General features: G+C 44.4%; 2 protein-coding genes across 2 annotated transcripts in view; both read left to right on the forward strand.

Moving 5' to 3' along the window:
* Positions 1–19,371, forward strand: part of cables2b (Cdk5 and Abl enzyme substrate 2b) — a 79,285-nt gene extending 59,914 nt beyond the window's left edge. Inside the window, exons 6-9 of the mRNA XM_045692864.2 lie at positions 722–819; positions 4,428–4,534; positions 5,539–5,743; positions 7,150–19,371. Coding sequence (XP_045548820.2) covers positions 722–819; positions 4,428–4,534; positions 5,539–5,743; positions 7,150–7,290 — 551 coding nt within the window. The 3' untranslated portion in view covers positions 7,291–19,371. The remainder of the gene's footprint in view (positions 1–721; positions 820–4,427; positions 4,535–5,538; positions 5,744–7,149) is intronic.
* Positions 1–19,460, forward strand: part of rps21 (ribosomal protein S21) — a 92,896-nt gene that overhangs the window by 37,469 nt on the left and 35,967 nt on the right. The gene's annotated exons all lie outside the window — the stretch shown is intronic.

Genomic DNA, 19,460 nt, shown 5'->3' on the forward strand with positions numbered 1-19,460 from the left:
GTCGTTGTTCTCCTGGCTGTCTCTCTGTCTGAGGATGACTTTATGATGGTCGTTGTTCTCCTGGCTGTCTCTCTGTCTGAGGAGGACTTTATGATTGATGTTCGTTGTTCTCCTGGTTGTCTCTCTGTCTGAGGAGGACTTTATGATGGTCGTTGTTCTCCTGGCTGTCTCTCTGTCTGAGGAGGACTTTATGATGGTCGTTGTTCTCCTGGCTGTCTCTCTGTCTGAGGATGACTTTATGATGGTCGTTGTTCTCCTGGCTGTCTCTCTGTCTGAGGATGACTTTATGATGGTCGTTGTTCTCCTGGCTGTCTCTCTGTCTGAGGATGACTTTATGATGGTCGTTGTTCTCCTGGCTGTCTCTCTGTCTGAGGAGGACTTTATGATGGTCGTTGTTCTCCTGGCTGTCTCTCTGTCTGATGAGGACTTTATGAATTATGTTATTTATTTGTATAGCTGGGTTTCTATCAGGTTTGAGGTCAATAATAAAATGATGGTCCATTTTCACTTCATTTCCCAAGTGTGTGTGTGTGTGCGTGTGTGTGTGTGCGTGTGTGTGTGCGTGTGTGTGTGCGTGTGTGTGTGTGTGTGTGTGTGTGTGTGTGTGTGTGTGTGTGTGTGTGTGTGTGTGTGTGTGTGTGTGTGTGTGTGTGTGTGTGTGTGTGTGTGTGTGTGTGTGTGTGTGTGATCTAATGTTAATGTATTTTCTGTAACTCTCCAGGTGTGGATGACATTGGAGACTATGACCCCAACCTTCTGAGTGACCCCCAGTGGCCCTGTGGGAAACACAAGAGAGTCCTGATCTTCGCCTCATACATGGTAGGGAGGGAGATTGCCTGCAATGACAACAAGCTCAGTCTGTTGATGCTGTGACACACCGCCCCAGACCATGACGGACCCTCCACCTCCAAATCGATCCCACTCCAGAGTACAGGCCTCGGTGTAACGCTCATTCCTTCAACGATAAACGCGAATCCGACCATCACCCCTGGTGAGACAAAACTGCGACTCGTCAGTGAAGAGCACTTTTTGCCAGTCCTGTCTGGTCCAGCAACGGTGGGTTTGTGCCCATAGGCGACGTTGTTGCCGGTGATGTCTGGTGAGGACCTGCCTTACAACAGGCCTACAAGCCCTCAGTCCAGCCTCTCTCAGCCTACTGCGGACAGTCTGAACACTGATGGAGGGATTGTGCGTTCCTGGTGTAACTCAGGCAGTTGTTGTTGCCATCCTGTACCTGTCCCGCAGGTGTGATGTTCAGCTGTACCGATCCTGTGCAGGTGTTGTTACACGTGGTCTGCCACTGCGAGGATGATCAGCTGTCCATCCTGTTTCCCTGTAGCGCTGTCTTAGGCGTCTCACAGTACAGACATTGCAATTTATTGCCCTGGCCACATCTGCAGTCCTCATGCCTCCTTGCAACATGCCTACGGCATGTTCACACAGATGAGCAGGGACCCTGGGCATCTTTCTTTTGGTGTTTTTCAGAGTCAGTAGAAAGGCCTCTTTAGTGTCCTACGTTTTCATAACTGTGACCTTAATTGCCTACCGTCTGTAAGCTGTTCGTGTCTTAATGACCGTTCCACAGCTGCATGCTTCATTAATTGTTTAAGGTTCATTGAACAAGCATGGGAAACAGTGTTTAAACCCTTTACAATGAAGATCTGTGAAGTTATTTGGATTTTTATGAATTATCTTTGAAAGACAGGGTCCTGAAAAAGGGACGTTTCTTTTTTTGCTGAGTTTATATAGACATTGAGTTATATAAACACAGCCTAGATAGATGTTGTTAGATTTATTATTAGGTTTATAGTCACATCATGGGGGAAATCCCTTTAACTCCTCAGTCAACTGCTCGTTGACCTGTGGTAACTGCTTTCAACATTTAACCTGTAGCCCATTTAACCTGTAGCTGCCATTGATTTAGTTTCGGGGGGGGGGGGGCTACACTGTTATTCTCCAGTCATTGTCACGTCCTGACCAGTAAAAGGGGTTATTTGTTATTGTAGTTTGGGTCAGGGCGTGGCAGGGGGTGTTTGTTTAGTGTGTTTCGGGGTTTTTGGTTTATGTTCTATGTTTTCTATTTCTATGTGGGTTTTCTAGTTTTTCTATACCTATGTTAGTTTTGGGAACGACAGCTGGTTGTTGTTGCTTCTAATTGGAGGCCACATTTAAGTGGGTTAATTTTCTCTTGTGTTTGTGGGTGGTTGTTTCCGTGTATAGTCTGAGCACCTTACAGGACTGTTTTTTGACGTTTGTGTTGTGTAAGTGTTTTGTTATTTTTTTTCTTCAATAAAAGGAAGATGAGCATTCACATACCCGCTGCGTTTTGGTCTACATACAACGACGCTTATGACAGTCATGTTGAACTTAGAATTCTGAATATAATCACACTGTTCTAATCACTAGACATGGTTCTAATCACTAGACATTGTTCTAATCACTAGACAGTGTTCTAATTGCTAGACAGTGTTCTAATCACTAGACAGGGTTCTAATCGCTAGACAGGGTTCTAATCGCTAGACAAGGTTCTAATCGCTAGACAGGGTTCTAATCACTAGACAGTGTTCTAATTGCTAGACAGTGTTCTAATTGCTCGACAGTGTTCTAATTGCTAGACAGTGTTCTAATCGCTAGACAGGGTTCTAATCGCTAGACAGGGTTCTAATCCCTAGACAGTGTTCTAATTGCTAGACAGTGTTCTAATTGCTAGACAGTGTTCTAATCGCTAGACAGTGTTCTAATCGCTAGACAGTGTTCTAATCGCTAGACAGGGTTCTAATCCCTAGACAGGGTTCTAATCGCTAGACAGGGTTCTAATCCCTAGACAGGGTTCTAATCCCTAGACAGGGTTCTAATCCCTAGACAGGGTTCTAATCCCTAGACAGTGTTCTAATCACTAGACAGTGTTCTAATCACTAGACAGGGTTCTAATCGCTAGACAGACGTCTTGGCCTTGTCTCTGTAGACAGGTGCTTTGGAGTAAACTAGAATAGTTCAACTTCCCAGACTGTATGGAATGGCCTCTAGCAGACTGTACACTGTGAAGACATATTTATAACCATATATAATGTAAAGGTTTATTTTACTACTATACACAGTCCATTCATGCAAAGCTACCATTGTTATTAGATTCCATCATGGGTTTTCTTTTATTGGGCCAAATTAAAAACGTTATAGAGTTATTGATGAATATTTTCTCTCTATCTCTCTCCTACCCCTACCTACCTCCCTCTCTCTCTTCCCCTCCCTCTCTCTCTCCCTATCTCCTCCCCCTACCCCCTCTCTCTCTTCCCCTCCCTCTCTCCTACCCCTACCCCCTCTCTCTCTTCCCCTCCCTCTCTCTCTCCCTCTCTCCTACCCCTACCTCCCTCTCTCTCTGCCTATCTCCTCCCCCTACCCCCTCTCTCTCTTCCCCTCCCTCTCTCTCTCCCTCTCTCCGCCCCTACCTCCCTCTCTCTCTTCCCCTCCCTCTCTCTCTCCCTCTCTCCGCCCCTACCTCCCTCTCTCTCTTCCCCTCCCTATCTCTCTCCCTCTCTCCTACCCCTACCTACCTCCCTCTCTCTCTTCCCCTCCCTCTCTCTCTCCCTATCTCCTCCCCCTACCCCCTCTCTCTCTCCCTCTCTCCTACCCCTACCTCCCTCTCTCTCTGCCTATCTCCTCCCCCTACCCCCTCTCTCTCTTCCCCTCCCTCTCTCTCTCCCTCTCTCCGCCCCTACCTCCCTCTCTCTCTTCCCCTCCCTCTCTCTCTCCCTCTCTCCGCCCCTACCTCCCTCTCTCTCTTCCCCTCCCTATCTCTCTCCCTCTCTCCTACCCCTACCTACCTCCCTCTCTCTCTTCCCCTCCCTCTCTCTCTCCCTATCTCCTCCCCCTACCCCCTCTCTCTCTCCCTCTCTCCTACCCCTACCTCCCTCTCTCTCTGCCTATCTCCTCCCCCTACCCCCTCTCTCTCTTCCCCTCCCTCTCTCTCTCCCTCTCTCCGCCCCTACCTCCCTCTCTCTCTTCCCCTCCCTCTCTCTCTCCCTCTCTCCTACCCCTACCTCCCTCTCTCTCTGCCTATCTCCTCCCCCTACCCCCTCTCTCTCTTCCCCTCCCTCTCTCTCTCCCTCTCTCCGCCCCTACCTCCCTCTCTCTCTTCCCCTCCCTATCTCTCTCCCTCTCTCCTACCCCTACCTACCTCCCTCTCTCTCTCTTCCCCTACCTCCTCCCTCTCTCTCCCTCCCTCTCTCTCCCTATCTCCTCCCGCTACCTCCCTCTCTCTCTTCCCCTCCCTCTCTCTCTCCCTTTCTCCTCCCCCTACCCCTTCTCTCTCTTCCCCTCCCTCTCTCCTCTCCCTCCCTCTCTCTCCCCTCCCTCCCTCTCTCCTCTCCCTCCTCTCTCTCTCCCTCCCTCTCTCCCTCTCTCCTCCCCCTCTCTCTCCCTCACTCTAGACGACAGTGATAGAGTACGTGAAGCCATCTGATCTGAAGAAGGACATGAATGAGACGTTTAAAGAGAAGTTTCCTCAAGTCAAGCTGACTCTCAGCAAGATCAGGAGGTATACTACAGTTGTGTGTGTGTGTGTGTGTGTGTGTGACAGCCTATTTAAAACAAGTTGTTGTTTCATTTAGAGTTTAATTAGAATGATTAATTCCCCAAAAATGTAAGACCTTATCAATAATTAATTAAAATGTTTCTAATTGACAATGTCTGGCATGTCCATGCTCAGCCGTAATGCATTTTACAGTAGTCCTAGCCCCTATATCACTGTGAATGCTATTGAAGCCAATAAAATGACTTAAAATGACAAGATAATATATTTTGCAAAGATGTTTACATTTAATTTTTTGTTTCTAACATTGGAATTGGAGTTGTTTCCAAGGCAACACATAAAATACAACAAAAAAAACACAACTAAATACACAACTTGAAACAATCACATATTTCGCCATGGAACGCGTTCTGATTGGCCAGTGAGAGACCAAGCCTCAACACACCCACAAACTTGTTTATTCATAAAAACCTGGCCCTTTTCGCGGCAACGCCAGCAAGCGCGCCTATAATTGGTGATAGTGAAAATCGCAACAATATTTCGGACACACCACTGGACCTATAGCGCCACCGCTTGCGTTTAGATTGACCATTGAGTTAGGTTTGTTAAAATAGAAACCCATATTAAATTGATCTCTCTCTCTCTCTCTCTCTCTCACTCTCTCACTCTCAAACTCTCACTCTCACACACACTCTCTCTCTCACACACTCTCTCTCTCTTTCTCTCTCTCTCTTTCTCTCTGTCACTCTCTCTCTCACACTCTCTCTCTCACTCTCACACTCACACTCTCTCTCTCTCTCTCTCTCTCTCTCTCTCTCTCTCTCTCTCTCACACTCTCTCTCTCTCACACTCTCTCTCACACTCTCTCTCACACTCTCTCTCTCTCTTTCTCTCTCTCTCACTCTCTCTCTCTCACTCTCTCACTCTCTCTCACTCTCTCTCTCTCTTTCACTCTCTCTCTCTCTCTCTCTCTCTCTCTCTCTCTCTCTCTCTCTCTCACTCTCCTCCAGTCTGAAAAGGGAGATACGTACGGTGGGTGATGACTGCGGACTGCAGCCGGTCACCGTGGCGATGGCGTTTGTGTACTTTGAGAAGCTGGTCCTCCAGGGGCGACTCAACAAACACAACAGGAAGTTGGTGTCCGCCGCCTGCGTGCTCCTCGCCGCTAAGATCAGCAGCGACCTCAAGAAGCAAGACGTAACACAGCTCATAGATGTACGTGGATATTATTACTGTTCCCTTTATGTGTTTATTGGCTGTTTTGTTGTGTTTTCTTTGAGAGCTTGTTGCTGGACCAACGTTAAGCTCCTGGACTAAACTAACAACCTCCGTTCAGAGTTCTTTCTAATCCCAACAACAGGTGTATTCTGGGAAACATTTTCCATTTGAGAATAGTCATGTTGCTCCGTTGTTTAGGGTTTCCTTTTGTTACTTGAGGCTGTTCCCTTCTCTGACCCCCATGGCCCCTCTGACCCCCATGGCCCCCATGGCCCCTCTGACCCCCATGGCCCCTCTGACCCCCATGGCCCCTCTGACCTCCATGGCCCCTCTGACCCCCATGGCCCCCATGGCCCCTCTGACCCCCATGGCCCCTCTGACCCCCATGGCCCCTCTGACCCCCATGGCCCCTCTGGCCCCTCTGACCCCCATGGCCCCTCTGACCCCCATGGCCCCTCTGACCCCCATGGCCCCTCTGACCCCCATGGCCCCTCTGACCCCCATGGCCCCTCTGACCCCCATGGCCCCTCTGACCCCCATGGCCCCTCTGACCCCCATGGCCCCTCTGACCCCCATGGCCCCTTTGACCTCCATGGCCCCTCTGACCCCCATGGCCTCTCTGGCCCCTCTGACCCCCATGGCCCCTCTGACCCCCATGGCCCCTCTGACCCCCATGGCCCCTCTGACCCCCATGGCCTCTCTGGCCCCTCTGACCCCCATGGCCTCTCTGGCCCCTCTGACCCCCATGGCCTCTCTGGCCCCTCTGACCCCCATGGCCCCTCTGACCCCCATGGCCCCTCTGACCCACATGGCCCTCATGTTTTTCTTACACAAAGCAGCAGTTAGTAGGGACATTATATAAGAGTTTATATTGCTAAACCTCAGATTTTCCTGTAGTGTGTGGAAACTGACCCTGAGACTGTTCATTTTTATTGTTTATTTCACTTTTGTATATTATCTACTTCACTTGCTTTGGCAATGTTAACAGATGTTTCACATGCCAATAAAGCCCCTTGAATTGAATGGACAGATATCTAAGGGCAAATCTAAAATGGCACCCTATTTACTATGTGGCTCTGGCCAAAAGTAGTGCATTGTGTACTAGGGAATAGGTTACCTCCTAGCTCTTTAATAGCCCTTAAAGTCATCCTCTGTTTTCCTCTCCTCTCTCTCGCTGCTCTCTCTCTCTCTCTCGCCCCCTCGCTCTCTCTCTCACTCTCTCTCTCACTCACTCTTCTTTCCCTCCTCTCTCTTCTCTCTCTTCACTCTCTCCTCTCTCTTCTCTCTCTTCACTCTCTCCTCTCTCTTCTTTCCCTCCTCTCTCTTCTCTCTCTTCACTCTCTCCTCTCTCTTCTCTCTCTCTCTTATCTCTCTCTCATCTCTTCTAAACTCTTCTACTGTAGAAACTGGAGGAGCGTTTCCGTATCAGTCGGCGAGAGTTGATCCCGTTTGAGTTCACGATCCTTGTTGCCCTGGAGATGGCTCTGTACCTGCCTGAGAGCACCATCATGCCACACTACCGACGCCTGGTGCAGCAGAACTAGGACCAGACCCCTGCCACGTCCACTGGGACAGGAGCCCCACCTACTAGGACTGAAGACTGGACATCAATCATTCAATCAATCAATCAATCAATCAATCAAATCAAATGTATTTATAAAGCCCTTCTTATGTCAGCTGATGTCACAAAGTGCTGTACAGAAACCCAGCCTAAAACCCCAAACAGCAAGCAATGCAGGTGTCGAAGCACGGGGGGGGGGATGAAGGAGAGACAAATTAAGACATTTAAAGGGAGCAGAGATGGAAAGAAAGAAGATGAGAGAGAAATTAAGAGCGATATGATGTGGTAAAGGCTTAGGTATGTCCTGTGACCCCCTATAGCACTGACCCCACACACACTCATAATCAGTAACAATCCTGGTATTTACCCTCACGGGAAGAAGAAATGACACCCATAATGTCAACAAATTACATTACATCTATTTCTACACATTCTGAACCTGAAAGTGTTCATGCTGCCATATTCCTCAAGTTCAACAGTAGCATTGGGATCAAATGTGAGGTCTGTCACTTTACCACAGGAATACCAGTTACTAGTTAGCAACATGAGTCGTGACTTTACCACAGGAATACCGGTTACTAGTTAGCAACATGAGTCGTGACTTTACCACAGGAATACCAGTTACTAGTTAGCAACATGAGTCGTGACTTTACCACAGGAATACCGGTTACTAGTTAGCAACAAGAGTCGTGACTTTACCACAGGAATACCGGTTACTAGATAGCAACATGAGTCGTGACTTTACCACAGGAATACCGGTTACTAGTTAGCAACATGAGTCGTGACTTTACCACAGGAATACCGGTTACTAGTTAGCAACATGAGTCGTGACTTTACCACAGGAATACCGGTTACTAGTTAGCAACATGAGTCGTGACTTTACCACAGGAATAACAGTTAAAGGGAAAACAAATAACATCACACAAACATTTAACAAAAAATACATTTAATATATTTATCCTTTCTGAGATGTATATTTAGTATATTCTATCAGCGCAGCAGAAGGGATATTTATATTGTAACCCTTGTAGCTTAACTCACATAGGTCTTATTACAACATCATAACCACGCATTTAGCCCTGTTTACACCATCATATCCAAGCATTTAGCCCTGTTTACACCATCATAACCAAGCATTTAGCCCTGTTTACACCATCATAGCCAAGCATTTAGCCCTGTTTACACCATCATAACCAAGCATTTAGCCCTGTTTACACCATCATAGCCAAGCATTTAGCCCTGTTTACACCATCATAACCAAGCATTTAGCCCTGTTTACACCATCATAACCAAGCATTTAGCCCTGTTTACACCATTATAACCAAGCATTTAGCCCTGTTTACACCATCATAACCAAGCATTTAGCCCTGTTTACACCATCATAACCAAGCATCCATCTTTAGCCCTGTTTATACTTGGTTCTAACATGCGTCTGTTGTCCTGATCTTGTCCACATTCTGATTGTGCCCACATTTGTCGACAGGTGTAGACAATCAAAAGACACATTGCGATTTGATTTTGATTAGCTCTTCCTGACCACTTCCAGAGGTAGTCAAAGATGCATCTAGTACGGATACGGCCTTGAAGTGTCAACGTATCCTGACAACGAAAGCGTATACATTTGGCCAACGTTACGGTTGTCCCGTTCTCTCAAATAAATCACACAGGCCAGTTGAGGTAGTAATGCCGCATTCAAAACAACTGGCAACTCGGAATTCGGGAACTTGGATATCTCCGGCTTCTGATGTCAGTGCGTTCAAGACAACTTGGAGCTACAACTGGGAAAAATTGTTTTCGAACGGTCATCCAACTCAGAATTCCAAGTTGGAAACTCGACCGTCTTTTTCAGATCTGGATGGGAACAGAAGAACCCAGTGTCCAGTTTCTTCAGATCTGGATGGGAAAAGAAGAACCCAGTGTCCAGTTTCTTCAGAGCTGGATGGGAACAGAAGAACCCAGTGTCCAGTTTCTTCAGATCTGGATGGGAAAAGAAGAACCCAGTGTCCAGTTTCTTCAGAGCTGGATGGGAACAGAAGAACCCAGTGTCCAGTTTCTTCAGATCTGGATGGGAACGGAAGAACCCAGTGTCCAGTTTCTTCAGATCTGGATGGGAACGGAAGAACCCAGTGTCCAGTTTCTTCAGATCTGGATGGGAACAGAAGAACCCAGTGTCCAGTTTCTTCAGATGTGGATTGGGAACGGAGGAACCCAGTGTCCAGTTTCTTCAGAGCTGGATGGGAACAGAAGAACCCAGTGTCCAGTTTCTTCAGATCTGGATGGGAACAGAAGAACCCAGTGTCCAGTTTCTTCAGAGCTGGATGGGAACGGAGGAACCCAGTGTCCAGTTTCTTCAGATCTGGATGGGAACGGAAGAACCCAGTGTCTAGTTTCTTCAGAGCTGGATGGGAACAGAAGAACCCAGTGTCCAGTTTCTTCAGAGCTGGATGCGGTATTGGGTGACCATCCCACACCCGCCCACCGTTCATTCTGGACAGTGCTGTGGTAATATTAAGGGAAAGCTGCTGTGAATAGGCTAATTCAGTTTATATATCACATATGAAAAGTGTGCAGTGGTATTATATTACAGTGGCTTGTCTATGGAAGTTAGGCCTCCACATTATACCTTGATCTAAAGGTACAGGGGAACATCAGGCCTCCACATTATACCTTGTCGTGAACTGCTCTCTCCTGTTGCAACTCCATCGTAGTCCATCTCATGCATCCCCAATACATTTTTAGTTCAGTTTAAATTCTGTAATACTGTTATATCAGTCTATCAACCCTCGATGAGTGAAAGAGACTCTGTTACTGAATTATAACTAATCAATGATTTGGAACAAACCAAAGCATGGTCGTTCTCCCTGCATATCAAAATAAAAATCATTTGGTACTGTTAAGGCCTATCTAAGAATTGGACTCCTGGAATATAATGTAATCATTTTAGATGTTATTATATTCTTGTCACATGCGTCGAAATGCATAGACCAAGGCGCAGCGTGTTGAGTGCTCATCTTCTTATTTAACGTATGAAGTGAACACTTAAACAAAAATTAACAAAATTACACACGACAGTTCCTTAAGGTAACATTGACTATGCGAAAAACAACCACCCACAAACCCAAAGGAAAAAACAGGCTGCCTAAGTATGGCTTCCAATCAGAGACAACGAAAGACACCTGCCTCTGATTGGAACCCATACTCGGCCACACATAGAAAATGAACATAGAAAATGAAAACTAGAACAAATCCCCATGAAACAAACAAACCCCAAAACACACAAAAACAACACCCCCTGCCACGCCCTGACCATCCTACAATGACAAATAACCCCTTTTACTGGTCAGGACGTGACAATTCTATTATATTCTGTAACTCTTTGAGCATTTTCCAGACAAATCGCTAGCAATTAAGTGCAGAATATGTCCAAACAGACACATAAAGTTACATACTGTAGGTGTCTGTAAGCGTGAACGAGGCCACTGTCAAATATGACAACCCGGAGGATACGATACACAACACGGAGGATACGATACACAACACGGAGGATGCGATACACAACACGGAGGATGCGATACACAACACGGAGGATGCGATACACAACACGGAGGATGCGATACACAACACGGAGGATGCGATACACAACACGGAGGATGCGATACACAACACGGAGGATACGATACACAACACGGAGGATACTTTAGGCTACTTTTATATTAACACGTTATTCCTTTATAAAGCCGTTGACTTCACATGCTTTTATCCATTTTAATAATTTGATTACGCGTCTTGCTATAAGTTGCCTGGACGCAACCTCCTACGTCTACAAAACCGTTTTTTAGAGAATATTTTATTTATCAAGGCAAGTCGGTTAAGATCAAATTCTTATCTACAATGACGGCCTACCCTGTCCAAACCCGGACGACGCTGTCCCAATTGTGCGCCGCACTATGGGACTCCCAATCACAGCCGGATGTGATACAGCCTGGATTCTAACCAGGGGCTGTAGTGACACCTCTTGCACTGAGACGCAGTGCCTTAGACAGCTGTGCCACTCGGGAGCCCATATAATGCTATTGATTTGTACGGCAAGTGGAGGATATCGGAACAGTAGCGTATTACGCCCTGGCTCTAATGGTTGGATAACAAATACAGGCTGTTATGAGGAGAGTGTAAAACTATTGACTATACGGGCTGTAATGAGGAGAGTGTAAAACTATTGACTGTACGGGCTGTAATGAGGAGAGTGTAAAACTATTGACTATACGGGCTGTAATGAGGAGAGTGTAAAACTATTGACTATACGGGCTGTAATGAGGAGAGTGTAAAACTATTGACTATACGGGCTGTAATGAGGAGAGTGTAAAACTATTGACTATACAAGCTGTAATGAGGAGAGTGTAAAACTATTGACTGTACGGGCTGTAATGAGGAGAGTGTAAAACTACTAACTATACAGGCTGTTATGAGGAGAGTATAAAACTATTGACTATACGGGCTGTAATGAGGAGAGTGTAAAACTATTGACTATACGGGCTGTAATGAGGAGAGTGTAAAACTATTGACTGTACGGGCTGTAATGAGGAGAGTGTAAAACTATTGACTGTACGGGCTGTAATGAGGAGAGTGTAAAACTATTAACTGTACAGGCTGTTATGAGGAGAGTATAACAACTATTGTTGTATAAATGATTGGAGACGGGCGCAGGAATTTGTAATAGTGGGAGTTGAATACTCCACCCAAAATATACAACATGCCATGAAAAGGCACAGGACGAAGCCCAAAACAAACACGTATACAATAACACATGGATGTAACCCAAACAAAAGAGCGAGGTGAAACCTCTAATAAATAGACTGGACGAGACCCGCAATACACGACACGGGATGTGACCCATAATAACAAGTGCACAACAATACATGGGACGTGACCCGTAATGACAAATGCACAACAATACACGGGACGTGACCCGTAATAACAAATGCACAACAATACACGGGGCATGACCCGTAATAACAAATGCACAACAATACACGGGACGTGACCCGTAATGACAAATGCACAACAATACACGGGACTTGACCCTTAACAACAAATGCACAACAATACACGGGACGTGACCCGTAATAACAAATGCACAACAATACACGGGACGTGACCCGTAATGACAAATGCACAACAATACACGGGACTTGACCCTTAACAACAAATGCACAACAATACACGGGACGTGACCCGTAATAACAAATTTACGACAATACACGGGATGTGACCCATAATAACAAATGCACGACAATACACGGGACGTGACCCGTAATAACAAAAGCACAACAATACGCAGGACGTGACCCGTAATAACAAATGCACAACAATACACGGGACGTGACCCGTAATATCAAATGCACAACAATACACGGAATGTGACCCGTAATAACAAATGCACAACAATACACGGGACGTGACCCGTAATATCAAATGCACAACAATACACGGAATGTGACCTGTAATAACAAAAGCACAACAATACACAGGACGTGACCCGTAATAACAAATGCACAACAATACACGGGACGTGACCCGTAATGACAAATGCACAACAATACACGGAATGTGACCCGTAATAACAAATGCACAACAATACACGGGACATGACCCATAATAACGAGTTCACAATACACGCAGCACGAAAGCCGAAATAACAAAGCACAGGTACTCACAAGACAAACGGACATGGGAACACTTACCGACCAAGACAATGGTGAACAGAGGGCACATATATACAATTACTAATCAGGGGGAATGGGAACCAGGAGTGGGTGACGATCCAGTTCAGTGACGCCTAGAAGGCCGGTGACGTAGACCTCCGGAGCTGGTGAACGGAATGAGCAGCAGTACTGGGGGGGATCCAAATATAAAAGTGTGCTGTTTTCTGTTCATTTATAGAGCTTGTGTCATAAGGGAGGGCCAAGGCAGGTTGGATTCATTTGCATACAGGGAGGGACCAGGGAATCCGATCACAATGCGGATGCAGTGGGCAGATAAGAGGCATGGTGTTACCATGTGTAAACGCGACAAATCTTGATCTTGATCGGATGACGACAACCACGGCCGGTGAGGGTGTGTCCCAAACGGCACCCTATTCCCTATGTAGTGCACTACTTTAGCACCCTATTCCCTATGTAGTGCACTACTTTAGCACCCTTTTCCCTATGTAGTGCACTACTTTAGCACCCTTTTCCCTATGTAGTGCACTACTTTAGCACTCTGATCCCTATGTAGTGCACTACTTTAGCACTCTATTCCCTATGTAGTGCACTACTTTAGCACTCTATTCCCTATGTAGTGCACTACTTTAGCACCCTATTCCCTATGTAGTGCACTACTTTTCACCAGGGCCTATGGGGGGGGTGCACCCCTGAGTCTTCCAGCTAGCATAGTCGATGAGCTACAGAAACACAGTATATTCACATTATGACTGTTGTCACTGATGGACTTCACAAATGGTGGGTCGCATCCCAAATGGCAAGGGCTCTGGTCAAAAGTAGGTGACTGTTTATGGACTAGGGTACCATTTGAGATGTCGTCTGTCTGATATTTTGCTACATTTTAATTGTTTTGTACCAACGTGATAACGATGATTATTGTTGCTAAGAGAAAGAAAAAAAGAGGCTTACCAAACCTTGTACTGAGGTACTACAGTGTTCAACAAGATGCAGTGTGTGTGTGTGTGTGTGTGTGTGTGTGTGTGTGTGTGTGTGTGTGTGTGTGTGTGTGTGTGTGTGTGTGTGTGTGTGTGTGTGTGTGTGTGTGTGTGTGTGTGTGTGTGTGTGTGTGTGTGTGGCTAAATCGGCACCCTTCTTTTGATGAGCCCCTATAGCCATGGCCAAAAGAAGTGCACTATATAGGAAAACAGGGCACCGTATTAAACGCAGCCGCTGTCTTATTGTTATGAAATCACACTCTACGTTAGAGATGATAAATATATATTGATCCACGTTTTATTGGTGCTCTGTGTTGTGTTCAACTTCTTCCTTTTCCACCTCTGTGCATGTAATGTTTACGTATCGTTATGCGTGTCTGAACACGTGCCACTGTACAACTTGGAGGACATCCCAAATGGCACCCTATTCCCTATATAGTGCACTACTTTTGATTAGATATAGTGCACTACGTTTGATTGGAAATAGTGCACTACTTTTGATTAGATATAGTACACTACTTTTGATTAGATATAGTACACTACTTTTGATTAGATATAGTGCACTACTTTTGATTAGATATAGTACACTACGTTTGATTAGATATAGTGCACTACCTTTGATTAGATATAGTACACTACTTTTGATTAGATATAGTGCACTACGTTTGATTAGATATAGTGCACTACTTTTGATTAGATATAGTACACTACGTTTGATTAGATATAGTGCACTACTTTTCATTAGATATAGTGCACTACTTTTGATTAGATATAGTACACTACTTTTGATTAGATATAGTGCACTACTTTTGATTAGATATAGTACACTACGTTTGATTAGATATAGTACACTACTTTTGATTAGATATAGTACACTACTTTTGACCAGAAATAGTGCACTACTTTTGACCAGAAATAATACACTATGTAGGGAATAGGGTGCCATTTGGGACGTAACCCTTGTCTTGTACTCTACCATGTGTCCTGTATGTTTCTTCAACACAGTATAAAAGGAACAAACACAGAACAGGTGAATCCAGGTAAAAGCTATGATCCCTTATTGATGTCACCTGTTAAATCCACTTCAATCAGTGTAGATGAAGGGTGAGGAGACAGGTTAAAGAAGGGATTTTAAGTCTTGAGACAATTGAAACATGGATTGTGTATGTGTGCCATTCAGAGGGTGAATGGACAAGAGAAAATATGTAAGTGCCTTTGAACGGGGTATGGTAGCATCTAGCCAACTTGACACAACTGTGGGAAGCATTGGAGTCAAACATGGGCCAGCATTCCTGTGGAACGCTTTCAACACCTTGTAGAGTCCATGTCCCGATGAATTGAGGCTGTTCTGAGGGCAAAACGGGGTGCAACTCAATATTTGGAAGGTGTTCTTAATGTTTTGTGCACTCAGTCATCATATTGTTATTTCCTGTTTTCCATTTCCTGTCTTAGCCATTGTTTTGTTTTGTGTGAGTGACAACTTTGATCATCACACTGTTATAATCAATGTGTTATAATTGTTTTACAACTGTTATAACTACCAGTGTGTTATAAGTGTTAAAAACAGCGTGACGTCATAAGGCTTTAGAAGTAGATGGTAGATTTGACTTGTTTTTTTTCCCCCTGTCCGTTCTGTTCCTTCCCTGTGTTGTCGATCAGAAGTTAGGCCTTGGTTAAGTTACCTTTTTCAAAAGGGATGTTTTTTTGTACTTTCCCCAAAGAGATACTGTTAACAGAATCATACATTTGCAATGTGTTGTCAGACAGTATCGTACATTTTTTAACAGTAGAGTAAAGATATGTCCAGGGTGGTATAGTTCCTGTCTGTCTGTCTGTCTGTCTGTCTGTCTGTCTGTCTGTCTGTCTGTCTGTCTGTCTGTCTGTCTGTCTGTCTGTCTGTCTGTCTGTCTGTCTGTCTGTGTCTAAGGTGGTTCAACATCTATGTCATGTACAATCCGCATGTAAAAAGTGTCCTGGGGATAACAGATAACAAAAGGTTGATGTTACTGCTATGTGTTAACCTCTTACATCTAGGGTGACTGGGTCGTTAGTTAACCTGGGTATAACCCGTCTGGATTATACCCTGTTAATGCCATCTTGTGTGGAACATTACAGAGGAGATGTCTCCTCGTGATGATTGAGGAAAAAGGAAATGTAAATATAATATTTAGTTCATTATACAGTTGAAGTCGGAAGTTTACACACACCTTAGCCAAATACATTTCAACTCAGTTTTTCACAATTCCTGACGTTTAATCCTAGTAAAAAAAAATCCCTGTTTTAGGTCAGTTAGGATCACCACATTATTTTAAGAATGTGAAATGTCAGAAAAATTGTAGAGAGAATTATTTATTTCAGCTTTTATTTCATTCAACACATTCCCAGGGGGTCAGAAGTTTACATACAATCAATTGGTATTTGGTAGCATTGCCTTTAAATTGTTTAACTTGGGTCAAACGTTTCGGGTAGCCTTCCACAAGCTTCCCACAATAAGTTGGGTGAATTTTGTCCCATTCCTCCTGACAGAGCTGGTGTAACTGAGTCAGGTTTGTAGGCCTCCTTGCTCGCAAACGCTTTTTCAGTTCTGCCCACATATTTTCTATAGGATTGAGGTCAGGGCTTTGTGATGGCCACTCCAATACCTTGACTTTGTTGTCCTTAAGCCATTTTGCCACAACTTTGGAAGTATGCTTTGGGTCATTGCTTTAACTTCATGACTGATGTTGCTTCAATATATCCACAATATGTATTGTGGGGTGGCAGGGTAGCCTAGTGGTTAGAGCGTTGGACTAGTAACCAAACGGTTGCAAGTTCGAATCCCCAATCTGACAACGTAGAAATCTGTCATTTTGCCCCTGAACAAGGCAGGATCACCACTTTATTGCTGTTCCTAGGCCGTCATTGAAAATAAGAATTTGTTCTTAACTGACTTGCCTAGTTAATTAAAGGTAAAAATAAATATCCACATAATTTTCCTCCCTCATGATACCATCTATTTTGTGAAGTGCACCAGTCCCTCCTGTAGCAAAGCACCCTCACAACTAGAGGCTGCCACCCCCGTGCTTCATAGTTGGGATGGTGTTCTTTGTCTTGCAAGCGTCCCCCTTTTTCCTCCAAACATAACGATGGTCATTATGGCCAAACAATTCTATTTTTGTTTCATCAGACTAGAGGACATTTCTCCAAACAATACAATCTTCGTCCCCATGTGTAGTTGCAAACCGTAATCTGGCTTTTTTATGGCGGTTTTGGAGCAGTGGCTTCTTTCTTGCTGAGCGGCCTTTCAGGATTTGTCGATATAGGACTCGTTTTACTGTGGATATAGATACTTTTGTACCTGTTTCCTCCAGCATCTTCACAAGGTCCTTTGCTGTTGTACTGGGATTGATTTGCACTTTTCGCACCAAAGTACATTCATCTCTTAGGAGACAGAACGCATCTCCTTCCTGAGCGGTATGACGGCTGTGTGGTCCCATGGTGTTTATACTTGCATACTATTGTTTATACAGATGAACGTGGTACCTTCAGGCGTTTGAGAAGGATGAACCAGACTTGTGGATGTCCACAATTGTTTTTCTGAGGTCTTTGCTGATTTCTTTTGATTTTCCCATGATGTCAAGCAAAGAGGCACTGAGTTTGAAGGTAGGCCTTGAAATACATCCGCAGGTACACCTCCAATTGACTCAAATGATGTCAATTAGCCTATCAGAAGCTTCTAAAGCCATGACATAATTGTCTGCAATTTTCCAAGCTGTTTAAAGGCACAGTCAATTTAGTGTAGGTAAACTTCTGACCCACTGGAATTGTGATACAGTGAATTATAAGTGAAATAATCTGTATGTAAATAATTATTGGAAAAATTACAGATCGTTCACAAGTCCTTATGGACTTGCCAAAACTATAGTTTGTTAACAAGAAATTTGTGGAGTGGTTGAAAAACGAGTTTTAATGACTCCAACCTAAGTGTATGTAAACTTCAACTGTACGTATGTATTTGTGTGTGTATGTATATGTGTGTATGTAACCTTCTGACTCCAACCTAAGTGTATGTAAACTACCAGCTTCAACTGTATGTGTTGTGTTTCAATCGCTCGCTCACAGACGTGCACAACGAACAAAGTGCCTGAGTAACATAACATCTCTATACAGATAAAGAATATATACTTTTATTTACTGTGTATGCGTGAGAACAATCATAATCGTATCTGTCAGCAAAATGCTGTATATTCAATCCTAACCTTCTTTTCAAAGTGGGATGTTTTTTTTGTTTTTTTTAACACAGACGTTGTAGCAAAGCATTATTGGTATTTTATGCATTGTGACACTGTGACTTTACTTTGACCAAAACTCGAAATCTCTGGCAACCGGCCGCAGTGTTTCCAATGGCCCAGAGACTCCATACAGGTTCACTCTTAACACATTGGTGGTATTCCAGATCACCTGCGTATCGACGGATTTACAAATCACATGCATCCTAAATAACTGCTTACTGTTATTTCCTGTCAGTCACATTTTAGCTAGCACTGACTCCAATAATTCTTCAGTTCGTAGTAAATCCTTCCCTAACCTGGCTGCCAGTCTGTTTCAAATGTGTTTGGCATGACATTTCCATAAGGAAGGAGAGCAGAAGCAGACTGGTGTCCAGGCTAGTCCTTGTTCGCTGTTGATTCCTGTAAGTATCAATTGGGTATATGTCTCTGTTAAAAGATAGTTGCAAAAATTCCTGTAATTTGCCCATAATTCCTGGTTAGAAGATTCCTGGAATTACGAGGGATTAAGCAGGAAATCTGTGAATTTCTGGAAAACCAAGGGGAATTATGGGAAAGTAACCGGAGAAAGGACTGACCCTGTTCTTAAAGAGACTGTGTGTATAGCACCAACTCTGTTATATAAATTATTATCACTTATTGGGGAGAGATGACTAGAACTAGATTACGTTTTTTGGGGGGTAATAATACTATCCTAAATGTGATCCCTTTTATAGTTGGTAAATTGTTTGTAATCATGAAATGTTTTATTGTCCGTATCACCTTGTATGTATGGTGTGTGTGTGTGTGTGTATGGTGTGGTGTGTGTGTGTGTGTGTGTGTGTGTGTGTGTGTGTGTGTGTGTGTGTGTGTGTGTGTGTGTGTGTGTGTGTGTGTGTGTTTGTCTGCGAATACCGGTTAGTCCCAAATGGCAGCCTATTTTCATAGTGCACTACGTTTAAACAAAGTCCTATGGGTCCTGGTCAAAAGTAGTGCACTGTGAAGGGAATAGGGTGCCAGTCTACCTTCCTACTGGGTGAGAAAAACTGCTGTTTTATTTGTTGTTGTTGTTGTTTAATTGCAGAGGAAAAAACAATATAATCTATATTTTCTGACCATACTAATGTGTGTTGTTTTCTGTTTTTCAATTGGCTGGACTACTTTCATAGAGGGAGTTACCTTGAGATTAACATAGAACTACATAGAGGG

The sequence above is a fragment of the Salmo salar genome, chromosome 13, assembly GCF_965601325.2.
Source record: "Salmo salar chromosome 13, fSalSal1, whole genome shotgun sequence".
Taxonomy (NCBI): Eukaryota; Metazoa; Chordata; class Actinopteri; order Salmoniformes; family Salmonidae; genus Salmo; species Salmo salar.